The following is a 21,542-nucleotide window of genomic DNA, read 5'->3' as shown; positions in this document are numbered from 1 at the left end:
GTTGGGGGGGGGCGCCTGGGTGGCTCAGCTGATTAAGCATCCAACTGATCATAATCTCACAGATCATGAGTTTGAGACCCACGTCGTGCTCTGTGCTGACAGCTCACAGCCTGGAGTCTGCTTCAGATTCTGTGTCTCCCTCTCTCTGCCCCTCTCCTGTCTGTGTGTGTGCTCTCTCTTTCTCAAAAATAAATAAAAATAAAAAATAAAATAGACTAGAATAATCTAAAATAAAATAAAATAAAATAAGACAAAATTAGTGGATTTCAAACAAATCCATAAAGAAGACTTTCAAAATTGGTTTTCTGATTGGTGTCACAGCTATAGGAAAAAAAAAAAAAATCAGTGATTTGCTAGAGTGTATCCTGCAAAAGTTCAGAGAACCTTTTCCAAATGATCTTCAATATTCTAATGAAATCTATTGTTGATCAGATCCAAATGCTAAGCATCAAGATGAAAGGAGCAATCCTGAAATACAGAGAAACTCTAGCCATAAAGACAGACCCAGGGGACTCTTAAAAAATGCCAACAGGTCATCACTTTACAATAGTACCCAGAAGTTCCAATGTTCAGAAGGGACGATGGCCAGAACTGATTGAATTCAATATACTACAGAGAATACATTAATTAGGAGCTTTACTCAGCTTTCATGTGTCTTTACAATCACCCTGGAAATAAAGGCAGGAAGCCAGGGTTCCACAGGGGGTACTTTGAAAAAAGCACTCCACTCTCACCAGCCTCTCCAGGCCTCTCACTTTTCCTACCAATGTATCTCAGGACACGTCACCTCCAAGTGCATGTGAATCATGTGCATCAGAACCAAGACCTTTGAAGGTATTTACAGCTCTCTTAGAAGTGTCCTTAAAACAACTCAGCTTCCAAAGTCAAGAAGACACAACGGGCCTGCCATGCCCACCACTGATCCCTAGCTCCTACTACGATACTTGGATACAGAGAAGATAATCAACATTTGTTGAATGCTAACTGTTGGAATGACAGTAGGCATGCTTAATTCTGGCTTCCCTGTGTAAGGTCATTTCATATTCATATCGTTGTGCAGTCATACAGTTCATTGGGCAAGCCTCCCTAAGCCTGGTCATGGGCACCCTGGGAGACCATGTAGCCAGAAATACACACTTCCCAACCACAGGGTCACAGGGACCAGCCATACCTGAAGCAATTCTGCAGTCTTTACTGTTAGCCCTGTGATGTGCTGCATCCGACGATTCACTCGAGCCACAACAGGGTCATCATCCTCCTCCAGCCATGAGCTAAGTCAAAAGAGGGAGAAACAGGAAGGTTGGGAAGGCAGCTTAGGTGAGATCCTTCACTCTGTCCCCAGAATCAGGGCCAGCACAGGGTGAGTATTGTAAGTAGGGATGGTGCCAGCAAGTAGGACAAGCCAAGCCAAGCTCCCTTGAGTAGAGACTAAGAAGCCCTGGAAAGAGGGCTTGAGCAGCCACCCCCCTCCCACCACCACTACCGCCATCACCTCTGCTAACCTTTTGGAAACCCTGTAGCTGGCCACAGTGAGGACGCCTGTCTTGGGGTCACGAACAGTGGCTCGTGCAAGCTGGAAGACAGGAAGAGAGGCACACTTATCCTTCTTTGTCTTGAGTGTTTTCCCAGAGAGACTGGGGCCAGACCCACCAGTCAGACCAGCGAGGGAGGAAGACTTTCAGGCAGTGGCCCTGGCCAAGGCAATGTGATCCTGCAAGCTAGGCAAGGTGGTAGTCTGAGGCCTCAACATTCCTACTCTGCTGCTGCCCCACTCAGTCATTGCCTAGCCCTGGGTGCTGCCCAGGTCTGTGCTGTCTGCAGAATTACACCTGCGGAGTCTTCTTTATCCATTGCCTCATCTGCCTGGACAGACTGCTTTCTCACCAGGCCCACAAACTGCCCCTGACTGAACACCACCTGTGCTTGGCTGCTCCCACTGTATTCAGACAGTGTTACCATCCCAGAGCCTGAGGACTTCTGAACCACAGCAGCCTCCTGTGCCAAGAAACCTATGCAAACACCCTCCTGCTGCACCAGCTCACACTGGACTCCCACTGCTGTGAAGAGGAAAGATAGGAAGCACAGTTTCTACTCAGGGGCCTTACAAGGTCAGATGACAGAATCCAGAAAGGACTCTACGAGTTGAAATATGTGAACTAATGCCTGGAAGCCACCTACCTCCACATACACACTCATACATACACATACACAAATACCCCTAACCTACCTCATCTCCCCCTCAGTCTCCACAGACAGGTGCAATGATGCTCCCAAGAATCACCTGGCTGCCCAAAGTCAGCCCCACCATGCTTCAACTGTGGGCCGTCCTAATGACCTCACATGGGTAGGACCACAGACCCAGATACCCCCACCCCAACATCACTTCCCCTTAATTTCAATTAATACTTAATGAGTACCTACTATGTGCCTGGCACTACACTGGTGACCAAGACATCGCCCCTGCCCTCACACACCTCAATCAAGTGAAGAAGGCAAAAGACTAGCTGCCTAATTGCAGCACAACATGGTAAGAGCTGGGAGTGGGGTAAGCTTACAGTCTGTGGGAGCTTAGTCTATACAGTCAGGAATGGTCAGGGGAAGACCACCTAGCTGAGACTTGAAGGGTAAGCAGGAGTTAGCCAAGTAGGGGAATGTTACAGTAACAGAAAAGGAATAGCAATGCAGAGGCCCAGAGATGAATATGGGTGTGGCACCATGACTGTAGATTAGAAGTTAGATGTAAGAGATGAGAGTAGGCCAAAGAGGCAAGTGAGGACTGGGCCTGGAAGCAAGCTTGTGGCCAATGAGAAACAGGAAAGGCAGGTGAGGGACACTCACAATCTGAATGTGGACACCTCATGGAAAACTAGGGAAGGGCCAGAGTGGTAACAAGGAGGCCACTGAGGAGGTCAAGGCAGAGGTCAGGCCAAGAGTTGATGGCAGAAGGGATGGATAAGTGTGACTGGACCAGAAGATTGGCCAGATCATCACCGAACAGGGACACTGCTGCTGCAGCAAGTTCTGGCAACACGGCAGCGCACCCAGGACAGAAGGATTCCCTAAACTCCCAACTACGATTCCTCCTGATAACAAGTGCGGCTGCAGTCAGACCCCACCCAAACATCTGAGCCTCGGTGCTCGCTGGACATCCACAATGAGGCTGTGGGCAGCTGTGTTCTGCTACAAGAGACAGACAGGGCTATTTTGAAACCAGGCCAGGGACCCAAAAAAGCAGCTGCCAGGCATTCCCTGCAGACCAAGTTAAGTTCATGGTTCCTACTTCAAAGCCAGAATAGCATCTGTCCCTCACAGGCTCCGGAAAGGAGAGGTCAGCTTTTAATGGCCAACATGTCATGGCTTCTATTCAAAGACAAGTTTTCTCCCCACTACACCGCCCCTGCCACACACATGTATACACACACACCCATCGTGAATACACACACAGAAATGCTACAGTGCCTTGGTCTGAAAGACAAGTGAGGAATGTCTCAGGAGGTCATGGCATAACAAAGCCTCTCTTGCCCGGCAACCAGGAAAACAGTTTTCTTCCTTGGCTGACTCTGCAGCTGTCCCAGGGAGTGGAAAGGGAGGTCCTGGTCCCTGTTCTCCACACGCACTGGCTACACCATCCCTCAGCAACATCAATGGCTGATTCTGAGTGCTCGATGTCCTAGAACCTCAAGCCAAGGTCGCTTCAGATTGAGGTGCAGGGGCCAGGATAGGAACCTGTTTTCTGTCTCTCCACAAGTGTTGGGCCTCCTGGCCACTACCAGTCTATTAGGAGCACAGCAATACAGGATCTAACTAAATCCCTCCTTGTAATCACCAATGATAAGAGAAGGGTGGAGACATAACACCAAATGGCTCTCTTTGAAAAACGTCAAATAGAAACAAGTCTTCTATGAACTAGAAATATAAGAATAATTTTATAGCCTGATGACAAATGTACAAAAACCAACAGCCAACTGTATACTTAGTAGTGAAATACCATAGGAATCCCCAGGAAATTCAGGAACAAGACCAGGATGTATACTGTTAACAATGCTCATGAAGTTCTGAGCAGTTCCCAAGAAGATAAAAACATAGGAACTATAATTACTGGGAAGGAGAAAACAAAATTTTCCCTATTTGCAGTTGATAACAGTGTCTGGGCAATGTAAGAGAATCAGCTAAAAACCCAAAGAAGAATGAGACAGTTGAGCAACCAGGTGCAAACTACACAGGTCTGTTTCCTCGTGGGTAAAATGAAAACAATGACATAATATGTTTAAGAGACGTGATAGTTAATATATGTTAAGCACTCAGAACAGGGCCTGCCATACTTAAGAACTCAGTAAACATTAGCTATTACTAAAAAATATATTTTTATGATCAGTACTTCAGCATATAATAAACTAACACTAGAGACCTAATTGAACAACATAACTAGTAAAAACCAGTGAGGCCTTCTGTCCTAGCACCTGGCTGTTCACATTGGTTCCTTCAGTTTTCTTCAGCATTGGACCAGGAACCCATAAGGTCAAATTGTGCAGTACCTCAGCACCCAGACAGCAGACTCACGCTGCATATCAGAACAGGCCAGCTGAATAAACAAAGAAATCACTCCATGGTACCAGGGATGAGGTGGCCAGGAAGGAAGTGCAGAGATACCTACTTTGGGTTTCGCGATCTCCTTGATCCTCTCGATTTCCTCATCAGACATGACATCATAGTACCTGACGATGTGCGGACTGTCCCACTCATCCTCTTCTTTGAAGGGGGCGATGAGAAGCTGTGGTGTTCTGTTGCCATGGTGATACCTACAGAAAAGCCTCTTCTGCCTCCGGGGAGTCTGGAGAGCACAGAGAGCGAGAGGTCCTGAACAAAGTGCGTCTTAAACCTCGGACCCAGGCTGGCTTGGTGCAGAGGCTGGTCTCACATGTCGTGTCCAGCAGCTGCTCCCTTCTGCCCCACCAGAGAAGAAACAAGAGCCCCTCAGCTTGACTGAGAGAAATGATACGCCACAAATCATGTAATGTTTCTCCTCTTCCAAGAATTCCTCATGTCCACAAGTGCTGTGGCACAGGGTGATCGCTGACCCCTCTCACAGAGATATTAGAAGGTCAGAAGGGCTGACACTGGGGAGAACCCACTCCAGGTGGAGGAGCCAGTGGGAGGTAAGCAGACATGGGCAATGGAAAAGGCCCAGAGACCGCCTCACACCTTAGCCTCCTGGAGGAAGCAATGGAATCCCAAGGCTCTCAAAAGCCAGTGACACCTGAGACTAAGCTGTAGCTACTATTGTGTCTTTACTACACAGACCACAACTTCCCTTTGGGCCACATCCACACTCATGGTTTTCCTCAGAGCATGGGTCAAGCAGAAGCTGGGCATGCTGGGATGGGAAGGGGAGCTTGGTAGTAACTTAGAGGATTGAAATTCTGCCTGTGGGGTGCCTGGGTGGCTCAACTGGTTAAGTGTCCAACTCTTGATTTCGGCTTAGGTCATGATCTCAGAGTTTGTGAGTTCAAGCTCCACATCAGGCTCTGGACTAACAGTGTGGAGCCTGCTTGGGATTCTCTCTCTCTCTCTCTCTCTCTCTGCCCTCCCTCACTCACACTGTCTCTCTCTCTCTCTCTCAAAATACATAAATAAAGTTCAAAAAAAGAAAGAAAGAAACTCTGCCTGGATCATCAGGGGAGACAGTCTCACAATCCTACATCAGAGAACACCCATAGGTCAGCCACAGCAGAGGCTACAAAGAACTGGGGAAGAAGTTGAGGAAACGGCCTACATACACAGGAACATCCTCCCCAAATGTGCTCGTCCAGAGCTGAAATCTAGGTCCACATGTAGGACCCAGCCATGTTTTCTCACCAGTTTGACACCCTCCCCACGACAGAGACTCTCATAGATATCCCTCTCAGGCAGGTAGTCCACAGGCCTCTCATAGATGCTTTCCTGTGTTGCTAGCCCAGCTTCTGTCTGATTTGACAACATTTTTTCTCTTTCTTCCTCCAACAACTGTTCAAAGTACCGCAGATTCCCTCCAGCTCGTTCATGGCTCGGGTCTAGAAAGAGCAAAGAACAAGAAGGAAAAGGAAACCACAAACATCTGTTAGATTGCTTAGAGAAATTATCCTGTAAGTGGTTTTCTCTCCCGGCAGCTCACTTTGCACGCAGCATTCTGCTTTTCCACAGCACCTAACAAGGCTCATTGGTCAAAGCGGGGAAACTGACACAGGCCCTCCCTGCTCCATCAGAGATGTGAAAGGAACAATAGACTGGGGGACACTTAGCCGGCCACACAAGGGGCCCATGGGCACAGGTCTAGAGAAGGAGTACAGACTCTTGCTGCCTCCTCCCCACTTGGCTGAGTCATTTACACCCATGCCCTAGAGTACACCCATTACTAGTGACCGCATCACATGCTGATCACAACAAGAAGGCAGGCTGAAATACTGGCAAAAAGAACAGCCACAACAATGCCACAGCTTCATTTTGTGTGCCTTAATAACACAAAGGAGTACATGTGACAGGATTACTGTGCCACTCCATAGATGAGGAAACTGAGGTCCAAAGATATTAAAAGATTTAGGTTAAGGTTATGCAGAAAAGGAATCCAGGCATCCTGACTCCCGGTCCAAGGCCCTTACTAACATGAAAGGATCTATAAAGCTCTCTGCCCACATCAGTCTTACAGGACAATCATACGCTAGGGGGCATCAGACTCAAGGCTCATGAAAAACAGCAGCTGGTCTATGAAATTCTTGACTGTGATAATTCCATATGTTAGTAAGAGGTGCAACAGATAGATTTTAAAGACACACTGCTGGGGCGTATGGGTGGCTCAGTCAGTTGAGCATCCGACTTCGGCTCAGGTCGTGATCTCATGGTTTGTGGGTTCGAGCCCTGCGTCGGGCTCTGTGCTGTCAGCTCAGAGCCTGGAGCCTGCTTCAGATTCTGTGTCTCCCCCTCTCTCTGCCCCTCCCCCGCTTGCGCACGCACTCTCTCTCTCTCTTTCTCTCTCTGTGTGTCTCTCTCAAAATGAATAAATATTTTTAAAAATCCAAATTTAAAAAGAAAAAGACACAGTGCTTCTGATCTCCTTCAATCCAACACCACAAGACATTCTAAACACCAATGCCATACCAAATCCCACCAGTAAGACCTCAGACCTCTAACTAATGGGGCAGGCCTCTGTCACTGCACAAACCCTCAAGCGCCTCTTGAGCTGCTCCTGACACCGTGAAGGCTCTCTATCCCGCAGAGCAGCAGAGGCACTGCAGCACTGGATTCCTATTGAAAAAGGGAGTGTGAAGGACGACAGGTCTGAGGGTATCCATCAGCAACTGGGCAAGGGCTAAGGCCAGAAATAAGGTGAGTAAAGAACTAGGTGGCAGCTGGAATAGGCCTGAAAGCAGTTAAGGCATTAGTCACTGGCCAGGTGACATGTGAGACTGGCTCAGTCCCAGGACAGTGGCCAGCAGAGTGACCAGTTCTCCTGCCAGCTCCCCATCAGCTCTGACCTTCCCCTATAACATCCTTACCAAGAGAAAGCAGGCGGCGGGTGAGCTCCAGGGCACGGTGTAGGTCACCCAACTGGAAAACAGCATAGCTCAGGTAGTCCAGCACCTGGGCCTTGGTTGTGGTGCCCTCCTCCCCAGCATCGAGTTGCTTCAGCACCTGCTCCATCCACAGGACCGTATGGTAATAGTCGCCTTCATTGTAGGCTGAGCGGCCCATCCCAAAGCAGTCATCCACACTCAGCACTGCCTGGTACTTGGTTCCTGCAGCAGGAGAGGCCAATGGTCAGTCTCCAAAGAGCCTCTGCACTGGCAGAAAGATACCCACATTGAGGAAGCCTGGACGAGTGGAAGGTGGGGGGTGGGAGAGCATCATCCCAGCTGAGTTCCACCATGGCTTCAGACCATGCACTTCAAAGTGAGCACAGAGAGGCTGGTCCTGCCTCAAACTGGAGTTCACAGCCAATCTCCCAGCCACAGTATCCCCTTCTCCCATGTGGGAAGGGGCCTTTGTTGTGGAGAAACCCAGGAAGCCCAGAAAGTAGTATTCAGAAGAGTATGAAGGTCCTGTGAGCCACAGAGGAGATGTCTGTTGGGCAGCTGGCCATATCAGACAGACTTGGAGGGAGAAAAATTAGGTGAATATAAAACAAAGAACTTATGTGGCAGCTAAAGCCACAGATGAGGATAATCACTTCCAGCAAGAGTACAGGACAAGAGTAGGGAAGGTGGCTAAGGTCAGAACCCCACAGATCACCTGCAGAGAAAGGACAAAGAGTAACACTGAGAAGGACCTAAGAGGTAGTAGCACAAACAATGCCAGGAGTGCTGTGGGGCAGATGCCAAGGGAAGTCAAGAGCCAAGCCTGCAGTGTCAGCTTTGACCATTAGGTGGCGGGGACCTTGGTGAGCATCTATTCTACAGGTCCTGCCTGGGCTCAGCACTGTACAGTGACAATGAAGGTAGTTTCAAGTCAAGGACAAGATATGGTATGCCAGCTACAGAAACATGTAGGATTTAGGGTGGGGGCAAAGTGGGAGGGACCATGAGTGAATTCCTCAGGGAACGGTGAGAAAGCAGGTCTCACGAAGAGGAAAGAAGAGCTGTGACCCTCCCTGGAAAGTGAGGGAATCTCCATTAACTCTCTTAACAACTTAGGCATGGGTGACATGGAAGTGCTGCCTCAGAGGGAGTTCTTTCTGCCTGATGTCCAAGATGGGGCTCTGTCCACAATAAAACCCCTGTTACAATGGGTCGGGTACTTCAGAGACTGGGGTCTGTTTGCCCTGATGGCTCAGCAACAGACAACGTGGGATAGGAAGGTGAGGAGGGTAGGTGGAGTTAGTAGACAGGCCAGAGATGAAGGGGTTCCTTGAGCCCCTGGCCATCATCCTTGGGCCTGCACAGATCTTTGGCTCTATAGGCCCAGGAACTAACAGTGATGGAGTCAGTATAACACAGCAGCTGAGCTAGATGGACAAAGCTGGGTCTATGTGGGCCTCACTATGGCAAACACCAGCTGTGTGACTATGAATAAGTTACGTAGCCTCTCTGACTCTCAGTCCCCTTACGTCTAAAGTAAACACCATCAATTTTAGAGGACTTGAACAAGAATTCAATGAGATAATGCATAAAGATGTCTTCTATGATCCCCAGGATGCTAATAATCAGTAGCAACTATCAGCATGTCTCACAAACGCCAAGAATGTCAACAATAGCTCCCAGATACTCAGCATCCTCCCCAGAAGCCAATCAAAAGTCTACCTGCTGGAGAGTGCTCCCTGCAGAGTACCGGCTGACCTGAGTACTGAAGGGCAATCAGACATGAGACCCAGCAGATGTGGGTAAAGGTACTTCGGCAGAGGGTGTGGGATGGGCAAAGGAGCTGAGGGGTGGGTAGCTTAGTACAAATTTAATACGCAGTATGGACAAGGAAGAGAGGGAGAGGGCTCCATGCAAGACTCAAAGATCACACATAGGTGGAATTTGGGTTTAGCAGTTAAAGTTAAGCTTTGTGATCAGGAACTGATATAAACAGATATGTGCTTGTGACTACATGGAGAGTGCTTTTAAGGAGTGACGTGACAGGTCAAAATGACATATTTCAATAATACAGTTGAGAAATAAGGCTCCATGAGGCTGGAGTTAGGGCCTCCAAGTAAAGAAGACATGATAAGAGAGGTAGAATCCACAGACCTTGGTATTCTGACTTGGGCAGCCAGTGGATGGAGGTGCTTTTTGCTCAGGTAAGGAGTGAGGGAGGAGGAGAGGCATTTCAAAAGCACATGAGGATTTCAGTTTGGAACATGTGACTTTGGAGGTGCCCACAAAACACCCAAGTAGAGATGCCTCACAGGCATTTGCCTACACTGGTTGGAAGCTCAGGAGACAAGCCTTGATAGGAAACACAATCTGGATGTCATCCAGGTACAGGTGATGCCTCAAATGATGGCAATGGCTGGGCTCACCTGGAGAAGGTGCTTAGGGTAAAACACAAGGTAAAAGAATCCTGGGGAAGAACTCCCTTCCACCCCTCACTATCCCTCCAGGACATGCATGGGTCTGTTAACTACATGTACAAAGTCAATGCTTGAGTGTGGTTCTCTCCTCCTACCAAACATTCTGACAGCTATAGGGTGAACAGATCTTGCAGGTGCCCTAAGGGGCCTTCTCTCTCTAGCCTCATGGCCTGGCTTATTCCAAGACCTGACTGAGGCAGGAATAAGAAGTCTACACTGCTTCCCATTGACGCACCAGACTCCTCAGAGCCAAAACTCTAATCCTTGACTAGCCAACAACAGAGTGCCTCTTTCTCCCACACACTGTGATACCCTGGGCTTATGCCTTCTCCAGGGTCCCATAGGTGAATGGTATCAAAGGTCTAATAGGGTCTAAGTGAATCCCTGGGCTTACTGGTCTCTAACAGTCCCCTAAGCCCAATATGTCTTGTTGTAAACATACTGAGGCAATCATGGGAAAGGGGCCTGTTTAAAAGAGAGAGAGAGAGAGAGAGAGAGAGAGAGGGCAAAAGTGAGAGAGAGCACAAAAGGCCGAAAAGAGAAGAGAGATCAGTGCCCCAGAATTCAAAGGAGCGAGAGTATCAGGAACACTGGGATAATCAGTGTGCCAACTGCTGCTGAAAAGTTAAAGAACATTATGCCTGAAACCCATCCAATGGCTTTAGCAGCTGAGTGGCCACTGGTGACCTGGCAGGGGCAAGACTGGCGGATGGGGGGCAAAGAGCCAGACTTTGCATGTTTAGGAGGACATGAGAACCAAGAAGTGCAGACCATGTGGATGGCTATCCAGCAATCTAACCAGGAGGGCAAAGAGATCCATCAGCAGTATAGACTCAAAGGGCCTTGAATCCTGAGGGAGGGGTTTGTAAAATGAGTAAGAACAGACAGTGCGTGTGAGCTCACAGATAAGAGCCAAGAGAGGTGGGCCAAGAATGAACAGGGCAGAGACTGTAACTGAGGACACACAGGACGCAGGGCAGTGAGTCCAGAGATCAGCCTTTGGCAAAAAGAAATCAGAGGGTGTGGGGACAGAAGCAGGTCTGAAAGGAGATCTGAGCAGTGCTCTGGGGGCAGAGTCTGAGGGGTCCTGAGCAGCAGCCTTAGTTTTCTCTGAGAGGGGAGGGGAGAGGGTGTGGGAGGCAGGTTGGGAGGGGCTGATGGGAGGCGGCTGCCAGGGAGTGAGGGAACTGGCACCATGGGAAACCCAAGACAGATCACCACCAGTGCTGACAGCATGCCTGACAGTCCGCCCACCACAAACTGGCAGTAGCTCCAGCCCTGTTCAGATGCCATTACAGACACACACACACACACACTGGACAGGTAAAGCCTTGAGAGGTAAGGTACCTGGAAGTTGCCCTTTGGAAATGGTGTCTGGGTCCAGCTTGTATGTGTCCTGAAGTCTCATGAGGGCCTTGGCAGCTCCCATTTCGTCCTCTTCAGTGGGGAAGAACTGCCGCTGCACAGAGAGGTTGGCAATAAAACCTTCCAAATGAGAGTGAGAACAAGAAGTTACCCTTGATCCAAGGGCACAATTCCACCTGGGATCAGAGAGGTACCCACTGGAGGGTTTCTAACTAGTGCAATCTCCCTGCCCCTTCCCTCAAAGACTGCTTGCCCCTCCTCCAGGAAGCCCACCCTGATAACTCCAGTCCGTGGAGTTCTCTTTTTTTTTAAGTTTATTTATTTTGAGTGATAGCATGCACACACAAATGGAGGAGGGACAGAAAGAGAGAATTTCAAGCAGACTCCATGCCACCAATACAGAGCCCGATACGAGGCTCGATCCCATGAACCAGGAGATCATGACCTGAGCCAAAATCAAGAGTCAGCCGCTTAACGAACTGACCCACCCAGGACCGCTAAGACATCTCCTTTCTTACTCCTCACTGTACTGTCTGCCTTGACTGCTCATTTGGAATGAACAAAAATGTTCCCACACACTGGTTTACATGTGAGAGTCTGGGAGTCTTGGCTCCAAAGCACTCAGACCCGGTAGAGACAGAAGGGACAGAAGACAGAGACAGCAACTGAAAAGGGCACAGAAGACGACTCAGGGAGGACTTGCTGACCACTTAGTGGAAAATGAATCACATGGATTCAGGATCCTTGGGCTGGCCAGATAAACACATTTCTAGCCCCCATTCCAGGTTAAGGAGCCCAAGGGACAAAGGTGGTCAACTCAGGGAACCAGCTGGCCACTCATTACTGATCACTGGCCCTTATCATCCAGAAAGGTGATGATGACAGTCTTGGAAGCATTTGGTGCTGTCTCCACCCCCCAGATTAGGGACTGGGGGACCATCTGGCCAGGCCAAGCACTGAGGTGGGGCTGTCCAAGTCCAGCATGTTACCCTGAGAGACCACACTGGCTCTGGCTCTCTCTCTAGGGGACTCATGCCACTCAGACCTACAGTAAGCTCAGAGCATGAGCTCCCAGAGTGTAGCGCTCAAGACCCCAGGCTGGAGCCAGGACAGCTCCTGACCACAGAAGTACCCAAGGAAGCTATTCTTGGGCTCCAAGCCCTAGGTCTTCAGCAAGATATACACCTACTACAATTTCAGGCCTCCAGGTGGAGGCCAGGCCCTTCCAAGATGATTCAGGGGTTTCAATTCTGCCTGTGAGCTGAAAAGTGGGAGGGGGAGCTCCAAGGCCCTTTCTTCCCTGGCCTCTTCCTCAGGACAGCAGTACCCATGACCACCTACTTTCACAACCTCAGACTGAAACACCCACTTCTAACCATCCCTGGACCCAAGGACCAAGAAGCTGTAATCCTGTCTTCCTCGTGGCTGCACAGTCAGGAACTCTAAGAGTCTGGAATTCAGGAAAAAGAAAACATGCCCTTAGAAAAAGCCACACCATCAGCATGTCCCCCTCATCTCAGAGGCAAGAATTCTCAAAGTCAGAGGTGAAAACAACCATTGCTCTCTAGGCCTGTCCTGTGTGCCTTCTGGTAATTATAATGTTTTCTAAAAGAACCAGATGCTGACAGTGGGGATTGGGGTGTAGACAGCAAGACTGGGGAGCAGAAGGTCACCCCGGCAGGCTTATTCTTATTCTACGGCAGTGCAGACAGAACAGTCAGTTCTTAGCTACAGCCCCAGGCTGGAAGACAGGGGGCTGGGAAAGGCAGTCATGGCTTCTGGAGGCAGTGAGCTCACTGGGCACAGCTCCAGCCTGGCTGAACTCACCAATCCCTCCCCAGAGGCCACCCTGCCCCCAGCCAAGCCCAGCCCAGTCTGGCCACATGGGCTGAACTCCCTCAGCCAGAGACAACCAGTCTGAAGTTAATCAGCACTCCCAACTCAGGGAGAAGAGGCAGTGAGTCCAGGAGGCTAAGCTCTGGGCTAAAGTCAGGGGGGCCCACATCCGTGCCTGCCCCACCATCTCCTGCTGAGAGGAAAATGTTAGAGCACAGAAAATACCAGCATAGTAAAAAACACTAAGCATAGTTACAGCTTTAAGAAAAGTCAGACTCTGACCTGCAAAAACCACTTCTAAGAATCTATCCTAAGAAAATAATCAGAGATAGGCACAAAGATGTACGTGCACGATTGCTGGTAATTTGGAAACAATCCCACTTCCACTGACTAGACCAGTTTTACACTAGATCAGTTTCACTTATTACTGTCCAGACATTAAAATCATGTTTTATAACTTGGGGCACATGAGTGGCTCAGTTGGTTAAGCGTCCGACTTCAGCTCAGGTCACGATCTTGCAGTTTGTGAGTTCGAGCCCTGCGTCAGGCTGTGTGCTGACAGCTCAGAGCCTGGAGCCTGCTTTGGATTCTATGTGTCCTTCTCTATCTGCCCCATCTCCACTCACGCTCTGTATCTCTCTCTCAAAAAATAAATCAATAAACATTTAAAAAAAAATAAAAATACATAAAACCATGTCATATAACATTTAATGTATATAGAGAGAAACTGAAAAATCAGAAAAACACTATACGCTTACGGCACAAATCTGCCTACAGATACATTTCTTTTCTTTTAAGTTTATTTATTTTAAGAGAGACAGAGACAGTGAAGGTGGGGGAGGGAGAGAGAGAATCCCAAGCATGCTCTGCGCTACCAATGTAGAATCTAATGTGGGGCTCGAACTCCTGAAACCGTCATGAGATCACGACCTGAGCTAAAACCAAGAGTCAGATACTGAACTGAATGAACCACCCAGGTGCTCCTGGATATGTTTTGTTTCTAAAATATATGAATGGAAATGGATTTAGATGAGGCCCATGATCCCTAGCTTATGCTGGCCCCACTACCCAGTCCACTTAACTCACTTTTGTTAATTCATTTGGTCCCTCAAAGCAAATAAGTTTGCATCCCCTGGAATATATGTATGGGTCCATTTTTTTTTTATGTAAATCTAACTGTAGGAAGACCGAAAAAAATTTTTTTAAATTTTTTAAATGTTTATTTATTTTTGAAAGAGAGAGATACAGAGTGTGAGTGGGGAAGGGGTGGAGAGAGAGGGAGACACAGATTCTGAGGCAGGCTCCAGGCTCTGAGCTGTCAGCACACAGCCCGACACAGGGCTCAAACTCACAAACTGCAAGATGATGACCTGAGCCTAAGTTGGACACTTAAATGACCAAGCCACTCAGGCACCCTGGAAGACTATAATTTTAATAGTGCTTATCACCAACCAGCTAGATTAAGAATTTTAATTTTCTTTGGGCATCTGGTTGGTTCAGTCGGTTGGGCATCCAACTTCAGCTCAGGTCACGATCTCACTGTCTGTGGGTTCGAGCCCCACATCTGGCTCTGTGCTCACAGCTCAGAGCCTGGAGCCTGCTTTGGATTCTCCATCTCCCTCTCTCGCTGCCCCTCCCCTGCTCATGCTCTGTCTCTCTCTCTCTCTCAAAAATAAATAAAGATTTAAAAAATAAAAAAAAAAAGAATTCTAATTTTCTTACATGATTATTTTGTTTTCTAATTTTTCTATGAAAACATATTACTAAAGCATGATTTAAAAAAGTACCCCCGAAAAGGAAATGAAAATGCAGGAAAAGGCAAGACCTAATTACATTACATATTAAAAACAAGGACAGCCAACTGATAGGTCTGCACAGAGAAGGGAGAAGGCCAGAGGGTTCTGTGCACCACAGAAGGTGGACGAGCAGAGAACACAGGACTACATGTTCACGTACTGCACATGCCCATCAACACCCTCAGACCCAGGACAGGCTCAGATACACACTCCCCAGACATAATGGCCCACCCAGTACACGTTCACCGTCCCTCACCTGCGGCTGAGTCCTGCAGGACAAGGTCCTCCAGCGCAGGCCAGTCTGTGTTCAGCCGCTTCACCAATTTATAGGCATTTACAGGGTGGGCCAAGTAGCCTTCAGGGTCAGCGGCTGATTTGCTGGTCAAGGCTTCCATTTTGTCCGCCCAGCTGAGGAAACAAAACAAAAGGAAGACTAACACGCCCACTCACACAGGTCTCAACCTATGGCAATTTCTCCGGTGAGATTCAGGACCCTTCAAGAGGCAACAGAAAATGAAAACAGCAATTCCTCACTAACACTTGCAAGCCCCTTAATCTAGACAAGGGATGGGTACACCAATGTATGTAAAAAGGCTCTTAAATAGAAAGGGAAAAGCAGGGAGTCCTTAACCCAAGCACTGAGTCACTCCAGAGGACTGGCATGAAGTAGCCTCCAGGCCAGCTCCTCACCGTTCTCTCAAGGGCTTCCTCTTATGTGCACCCTAGGGGGGTTATGGGGGGGGGTGAGGGTAAGGATTTAGGACATCAGATACCTCTTAACCTTTGAGAGTTTGGCTTCTTCCACAAGGATGTACTCCTTCAGAGACTGTACCAGGTCCTTCTCTGCATAAATCAAGTCGGTCATGTGCCCTGCAGAGAAAGAAAAAAGGCAGAACCAGTAAGAAACAGATGAGAGGCATCCAGCCTCCTTCCTTGGGGCACAGAACACCAGCACAGAAGTATGTCCTCTGGGCCACCATCATGTCAACTCTCATGGGATCACCGGGACGTGGAAGTTAAAGGGGACATAGGCACTCACAGGGTCCTGGCCCCCAGTTTCTGTAAGAAAGAGGCGGAGGCTCTAAGGGGCCAGTGAGATAAGCGCACTGGGAATGCCTTCAGGAAGAAGCCCCAAATCTCATTCTCCTATTGCCACCGGCTGGATCCTGTCACCAGGGCATGGACATCCTAAGGGTTCTCTGCTCAGAACCACTCTCTGACCCTGGGGAAAGATGGTCAGAAAGGCCAGGAAACCCATGAGCAGCCTGCAATTTTCAGGGAGGAGACCCAGTTGAGACAGCTAGCTCCTAGGAAGGACATTCAGGTCACCAGGGCCTCAGAAGGGGAAACGGCAGCTCCACAAGCTCCACTTTCCCCTGAACTGTTCAAAATCAGTGGGTGAGCCATCCCATCTTGAGTAAGAACAGGACTTAGGTGGTGATATTCCCTGGCACTTGAGCCAAGGATTGCTCAGGGAGACAACAGTCCTGTTGGCACATACCAATGGAAGTGAAGAATTCAGCCTGCACACGGCCCAGGACAGCAAACCAGGCCACGAGCAATGTGGACACCCAGTGTTTCATGGTCACAGAGAGTAGTGTCTGCAAGGCATTCAAGTGACAGCTGTTGGATCAACAGTTGAAAAACGTAACTTAGGTGAGAGATACTTACACATGTGCACACAGACAGACATTGCCAAACATGCCAAAACTCTGACCTAGTACATAGAAACTGAGGATATTCAGAATCAGCAGTGCAACGAGGCCAAGGTGTACAACGAGGGATGTGTGCTCAATGCTCCCTGCTCTGGGAGGCCATGCACCCTTGGGAGAGACCCTGCCCTCTAGATTCCTGGTATCTAAAGGCAACATGGAAAGGCTGAATTGTGTGGGAGGCAGTCACCTCTGATTCTAATAGCTTATCAGTCCAAGATTCTGACCCACAACTTGTCATTTCACAGCCTGCTTGACTTATTTGTCTTTCTCTCCAACACGTGTGTCAGGATGGTGCCGGGTGCTGGGGACACACAGGTAACTTCGGCACACAAGAAGACTGAAAGTACACGAGAAACAGGGAGAGAACTTGACACAGTATGCAGCAGGGAGCCCTTATCCGAAACGAGGCATAGAGCAGCTGTTGGCCAGCAGGGGGATAAAACCACTCCCCTTGACAGTGTGCACCTGGCCACAGCAGACGCAGTCTGGGAAGCAGGCACTTTGGGCAGACACCACTCTTCCTGTCTGCCACCTCACCAGACACCATCCCCACTGGCACGTCACATTCACAAATATTTACTGAAGATCCACACGGGCTACCCACTAAGCTAGGCACCAGGGATACAAAAATGAACCATCCACACAAATCCAAAGCTCTGGGCTAGGCTAGGCAGCTGACATGGTGTGAGATCAGCTTCTGTCTTCTAGTCAGCCTCGAAATAGCGCAATTCAGCTGTGAAGGCAGCAGGCACAACATGGGGCAAGCTCCACTGGCAGTGAACCTAAGTATACAACAGAAGCTTTGGACATGGTCTTCCAGCTCAGCCACGCAGCCCAGAGCATGCTGAAGGACCAGCTCCCATCTGAGTCCCCACTCTGCCAGCCCCTTCTCTTCCTGCTCTACTTCAGCCAAACCCCCCAGAAATGTACTAAGAGAAAACAAGGAAAATGAAGAAAATACAAATGCTTCCCCCCAAAAACGTAAGCCTTACCTGACTGAATTCCAAGTCTGAGCTAATGCTAGTTCATCAGGGTTTTGCCTGCTATGGTCGATCAGACACACACAGCCAAGACTATCATTCCTTACCTCAGAAGAAACTCCAATCTACTATAGTTCCAGGTTAGGCTCAAAGAGGCCCAACCACAATCCCTACCCCTAAAACAGTTCCTCTATTAAGAGGAGTGAATAAGTAAATGGCCGCATTTGTTCATGTCCCTGCTAAATGTCTGCAGAGCTATGAGCATGCCCATCAGTGCCCTCGATATTGGGGACCAGGAGATACACAGAGCAAGATCTTTTAGGCCAGAACCTGCTGCAGGGTATTGGGCTAAAGGACCAATTTATGGAGTTAGGGCAGCAGAGGAGAGCAAGTCACTGAGAGAAGGTGAGCAGGCCGTCAGACCTCAGGTGGAGCCCAGGCGCTCCGTGTTCCAGCCACACATCTCCTCTCAGGCCTCACCATGCTGCATCACCACCCCAGGATTTCTGAAAGCCTCTCTTCTTGTTCACACGAGCCCCCTGTATAGGGAGTAGTGTCTGTTCCTTATACCTCAAGAGGCTTAACTAGCTCAGGAAAGCACCTTCTGTAGGTGAAAAGAAGGAACAGTAAAATTCAGGGCCAAGAGGCTGTTATCTGTGGACAGTGAGAGACCAGCCAACTGCCTTGTCAGGATGGGGTGGTGGGAGACCAGGGCCCAGGCAAGACACCAGACCAGACACGGCCAGAAGTGGGGGAGCCCAGCGCTTTCCCCCTGTTGTGTCACCAGCTGCAGTGGCATATCTCTTCAGAGATCGGGTAACAAGTTCAAGGGAGGGAGATGCCTCTCCTTTCCTTTCAAATCACCCTGGTGATCCAGTCCATGGTTCATGCCTTACAGCACTCAGCAAAAAGCAGCCAGGTTCCTTCATTACATGAATTCCAGCAGTCATTTCTCTGGAATGCACTATCCGGCTTAGACTGAGCCCATCCACAAATACCAGCCTGGAGGCAGAGCCCCACAGAATCTCAAATGGGGTTCTGGGAAATGGCTTGCTAAGCGCTTGCAAAGTCCTGCTGTGATGGAGGAGAGCAAGATGACTCCACTGGTCAGAGAGCCAGTTACTCCCAAGCAGCCCCTAGACTGCCAAAACCAACATTACCACCTCAGGCAGCGGTACCCTAGAGCCCCAACACTTCTCTTGATCCTGGCCCTGAACACTAAACACTTTGTACTAAAAAAGATACTAACTAGGGTCAGGTTGGGAAGAAGCAGCATCCAAGAAGGACTGTCCCAGAGTGTGGGAAAGGCCAACCACCTACTTGCCTGCCCTTCAATCTGATCTCATACCCACACCCAAAGCTTGATAGGATACAGTAGGTGGGAATGTGTGTGCATGCCCAGTGCCCCCACAAAGTGTCCAGTGCTCCCAAAAGCCTTTCCAGGAACACTCAGAAATCCACGCTGAATAGTCCTGGAAATGGGCAATGTCAAACCTCCTTTTAGAAAAAAACAAAAAACAAAGTGGCACCCGAGCCTGAGGAGAAAACCAATATGCAATTTTATGTGTGTTGCACCCTGAGTTTAGAACACGTCTGGCCCAAATCAGGCACCCAACAAATAATGCTTTGCCACAGACTTGTTTAAGTCAGAAACAATATCACAAGATTTTACATTTTTTCCCACACAATGGATTGTTATGGATTGTTTAAGAATGGACACTGTATGCATATGAAGTCCCAAGTTTGGACCCCCACAGGTAGATCCTCCAAAGCCTACCAACACCCCAGTGACAGTGATTCACTCACCAGGTGACCAGCACTGTTTCTAAGCACAGGGCAATTCCAAGACATACAATCAGAGGCCCCAACAAGCCTGCTCTTTGGAAAGGACATTTACAATCTGGCCAAATGGCCATGAAAAGAGGTTTCCAGCTGCAAACCAGCAGAGTCCTTAGCTTCTCCCCTTACCTCATCAGGCATGAACCTCTGCCAAGCTCGCAGCTGCAACCCAAATGCAACAGCTTGAATTTTAACAATGTATTTAACAGCCTAGAGACAGAACATGGGTTTGCTGAGTACAAGCAAGTCTTACCAGGCACTAATCAAGAAGCTGCCTGCCTTCTGTGAAGGAGCAAAATGCGCCCCCCAGTGGTCCTGCCTCCCAGTGGTGTGGCCAACTCTGGGATGGCAGAGTCAAGAGGACCTGTGAGCTGTGCAGAAGCTCAGGGAGGCCCCGGCACTTAAGCATACAGATGTCCAATAGGCCCAGAAGCTGACTTCCCCAGAAGGTTGAGAAGCACCCTTCTCTCCTCACCCAACGTGAGGCCTCAGTCATCACCGTGGTCTGAGCCACCTCCAATTCCCTCCCGCAGCCATCCTGGTTCCTACCTACACTCACTGTCATCACATCTGGTGCACCGCCACCCCACCCCCCAACTCCTACCAACCTCTGCTCTACAAAGTATCCAGCATAGCTTACTGCAGCTCCTCTTGTGGTCTTTCTCTCCACTGCTCTTAGGATAAAGTCCAAACTCCTTGATCCCCAGGGTCTTTTTGACTTTGTACGACATGGCCCTACAGCCCACTCCAGTCCCATCTCATGACTCTAGGTTTCCCAGCCTCAGATGCTACTTTTCATGGAAAATATTCTTCGCTGAGGATTTTCTTCATTGAAACCCAGATGTTCATCTATATCCATACTTGTACTTCACTATCAGGTATATGAACATGTTGATTTATACTTCCCACCTGGGTACCATCAAAACTACAAAGCCTCCTGCTTCAATAACCAGGCAGTGAAGTAGCAGAGAAGGCTGTAAAAATCAACATGCAAAGACCAAATTGGATCTTCAGTCAGGGTCTTGGCAGAGACTTGGCAGTCTAAGTGAGACTAACTCATAAGCAACTACACACAAGGACAAGACCCACACAGCACTACACAGGATGCTTCTGATGCACCACCTCACACTCTCTTGGCCTCACCAGTCTCCTGGACCCTGGGTCTCTTGCTGGGCCTCAGACCCAGTGAAGGCGACTGTGCAGGCCCCAAATCTCTGGCTCCTCCTCCTACTTCCACACACCACAGAAGTGCCACACTGGCCTCCCCAGTGGCTGCTGGAGGGCCCTGGTAGTGCAACCAAGGAGCCGCAGGGAGAGAACTCTTATGAGGCCACTCTGACCAATGAAGACAGAACACAGAAGGAGGTCAGCAGATGAATTCCCTCTTCAGGCTTTGGATGACAAACTATTCTGCAGCATGGAGTTTCTGTAGAGATCACCCAGGGATATTTGGCACAGCTGAACAATGACTGTGTCTCTGTGCAAATTGGCCAGCTTGCTTCCATCCTTCCCTCCCTCTGGTTAATCTTCCCTTACCCTTGCTGCCCTGCACCTTCCAGTAAGGCATTAAGCACTTAAGCTCTGCCTCAGGCACTGCTTTTTTGGGAACTAAGCCAACCACCATTTACATTTCCAAAAATCTTCCATTTCTACCATCTCATCCTCACCAAAGTCTTGCAAACTAGATAATCATCTTGATTTCAGATATAGAAGCTAGGCAAGGAGGGCTGAGAGGTTTCCTGTATACCTGACATGCTACCACCAGTCAATGGCAGAGCTGACGTAAACCCAAAACACTTTCTGCTAGATACTGCTACCATTCAATCCCACTCAGTAACATCTGCTGTCTTACAGCCTAAGGGTCTCCCAAAAGGAGGAGCCACACTTTGACCAAGCAGAGCAGGCTTGCCCAGGTCAAGGACTGTATCACAGTCCACAAAGCAGCTTCATGATATACCTGGCTTGATCCCACCAAAAGGTGGACAGC

At 49.0% G+C, this 21,542-nt stretch overlaps 1 protein-coding gene across 9 annotated transcripts in view; it reads right to left on the bottom strand.

Moving 5' to 3' along the window:
* The window catches only part of P4HA2 (prolyl 4-hydroxylase subunit alpha 2), an 86,018-nt gene that overhangs the window by 8,806 nt on the left and 55,670 nt on the right, over positions 1–21,542 (bottom strand). For 8 of the 9 annotated variants that reach the window (XM_086704531.1, XM_086704536.1, XM_086704554.1 and 5 more), the window contains 9 exons: positions 16,523–16,644; positions 15,795–15,891; positions 15,278–15,429; positions 11,372–11,509; positions 7,530–7,769; positions 5,857–6,050; positions 4,655–4,831; positions 1,503–1,573; positions 1,172–1,271 (listed from right to left, as the gene is read on the bottom strand). In XM_086704531.1, the coding sequence (XP_086560657.1) occupies positions 1,172–1,271; positions 1,503–1,573; positions 4,655–4,831; positions 5,857–6,050; positions 7,530–7,769; positions 11,372–11,509; positions 15,278–15,429; positions 15,795–15,891; positions 16,523–16,604 (1,251 nt within the window). In that variant the 5' untranslated portion in view covers positions 16,605–16,644. The remainder of the gene's footprint in view (positions 1–1,171; positions 1,272–1,502; positions 1,574–4,654; positions 4,832–5,856; positions 6,051–7,529; positions 7,770–11,371; positions 11,510–15,277; positions 15,430–15,794; positions 15,892–16,522; positions 16,645–21,542) is intronic. The other variant, XM_086704543.1, reaches the window with a different exon arrangement.

The sequence above is a fragment of the Puma concolor genome, chromosome A1 (genome assembly GCF_028749965.1).
Source record: "Puma concolor isolate L17-30 chromosome A1, mPumCon1.1.hap2, whole genome shotgun sequence".
NCBI lineage: Eukaryota > Metazoa > Chordata > Mammalia > Carnivora > Felidae > Puma > Puma concolor.
The sequence above is the reverse complement of the archived record's forward strand: the minus strand, read 5'-3'. Positions and strand labels throughout refer to the sequence as shown.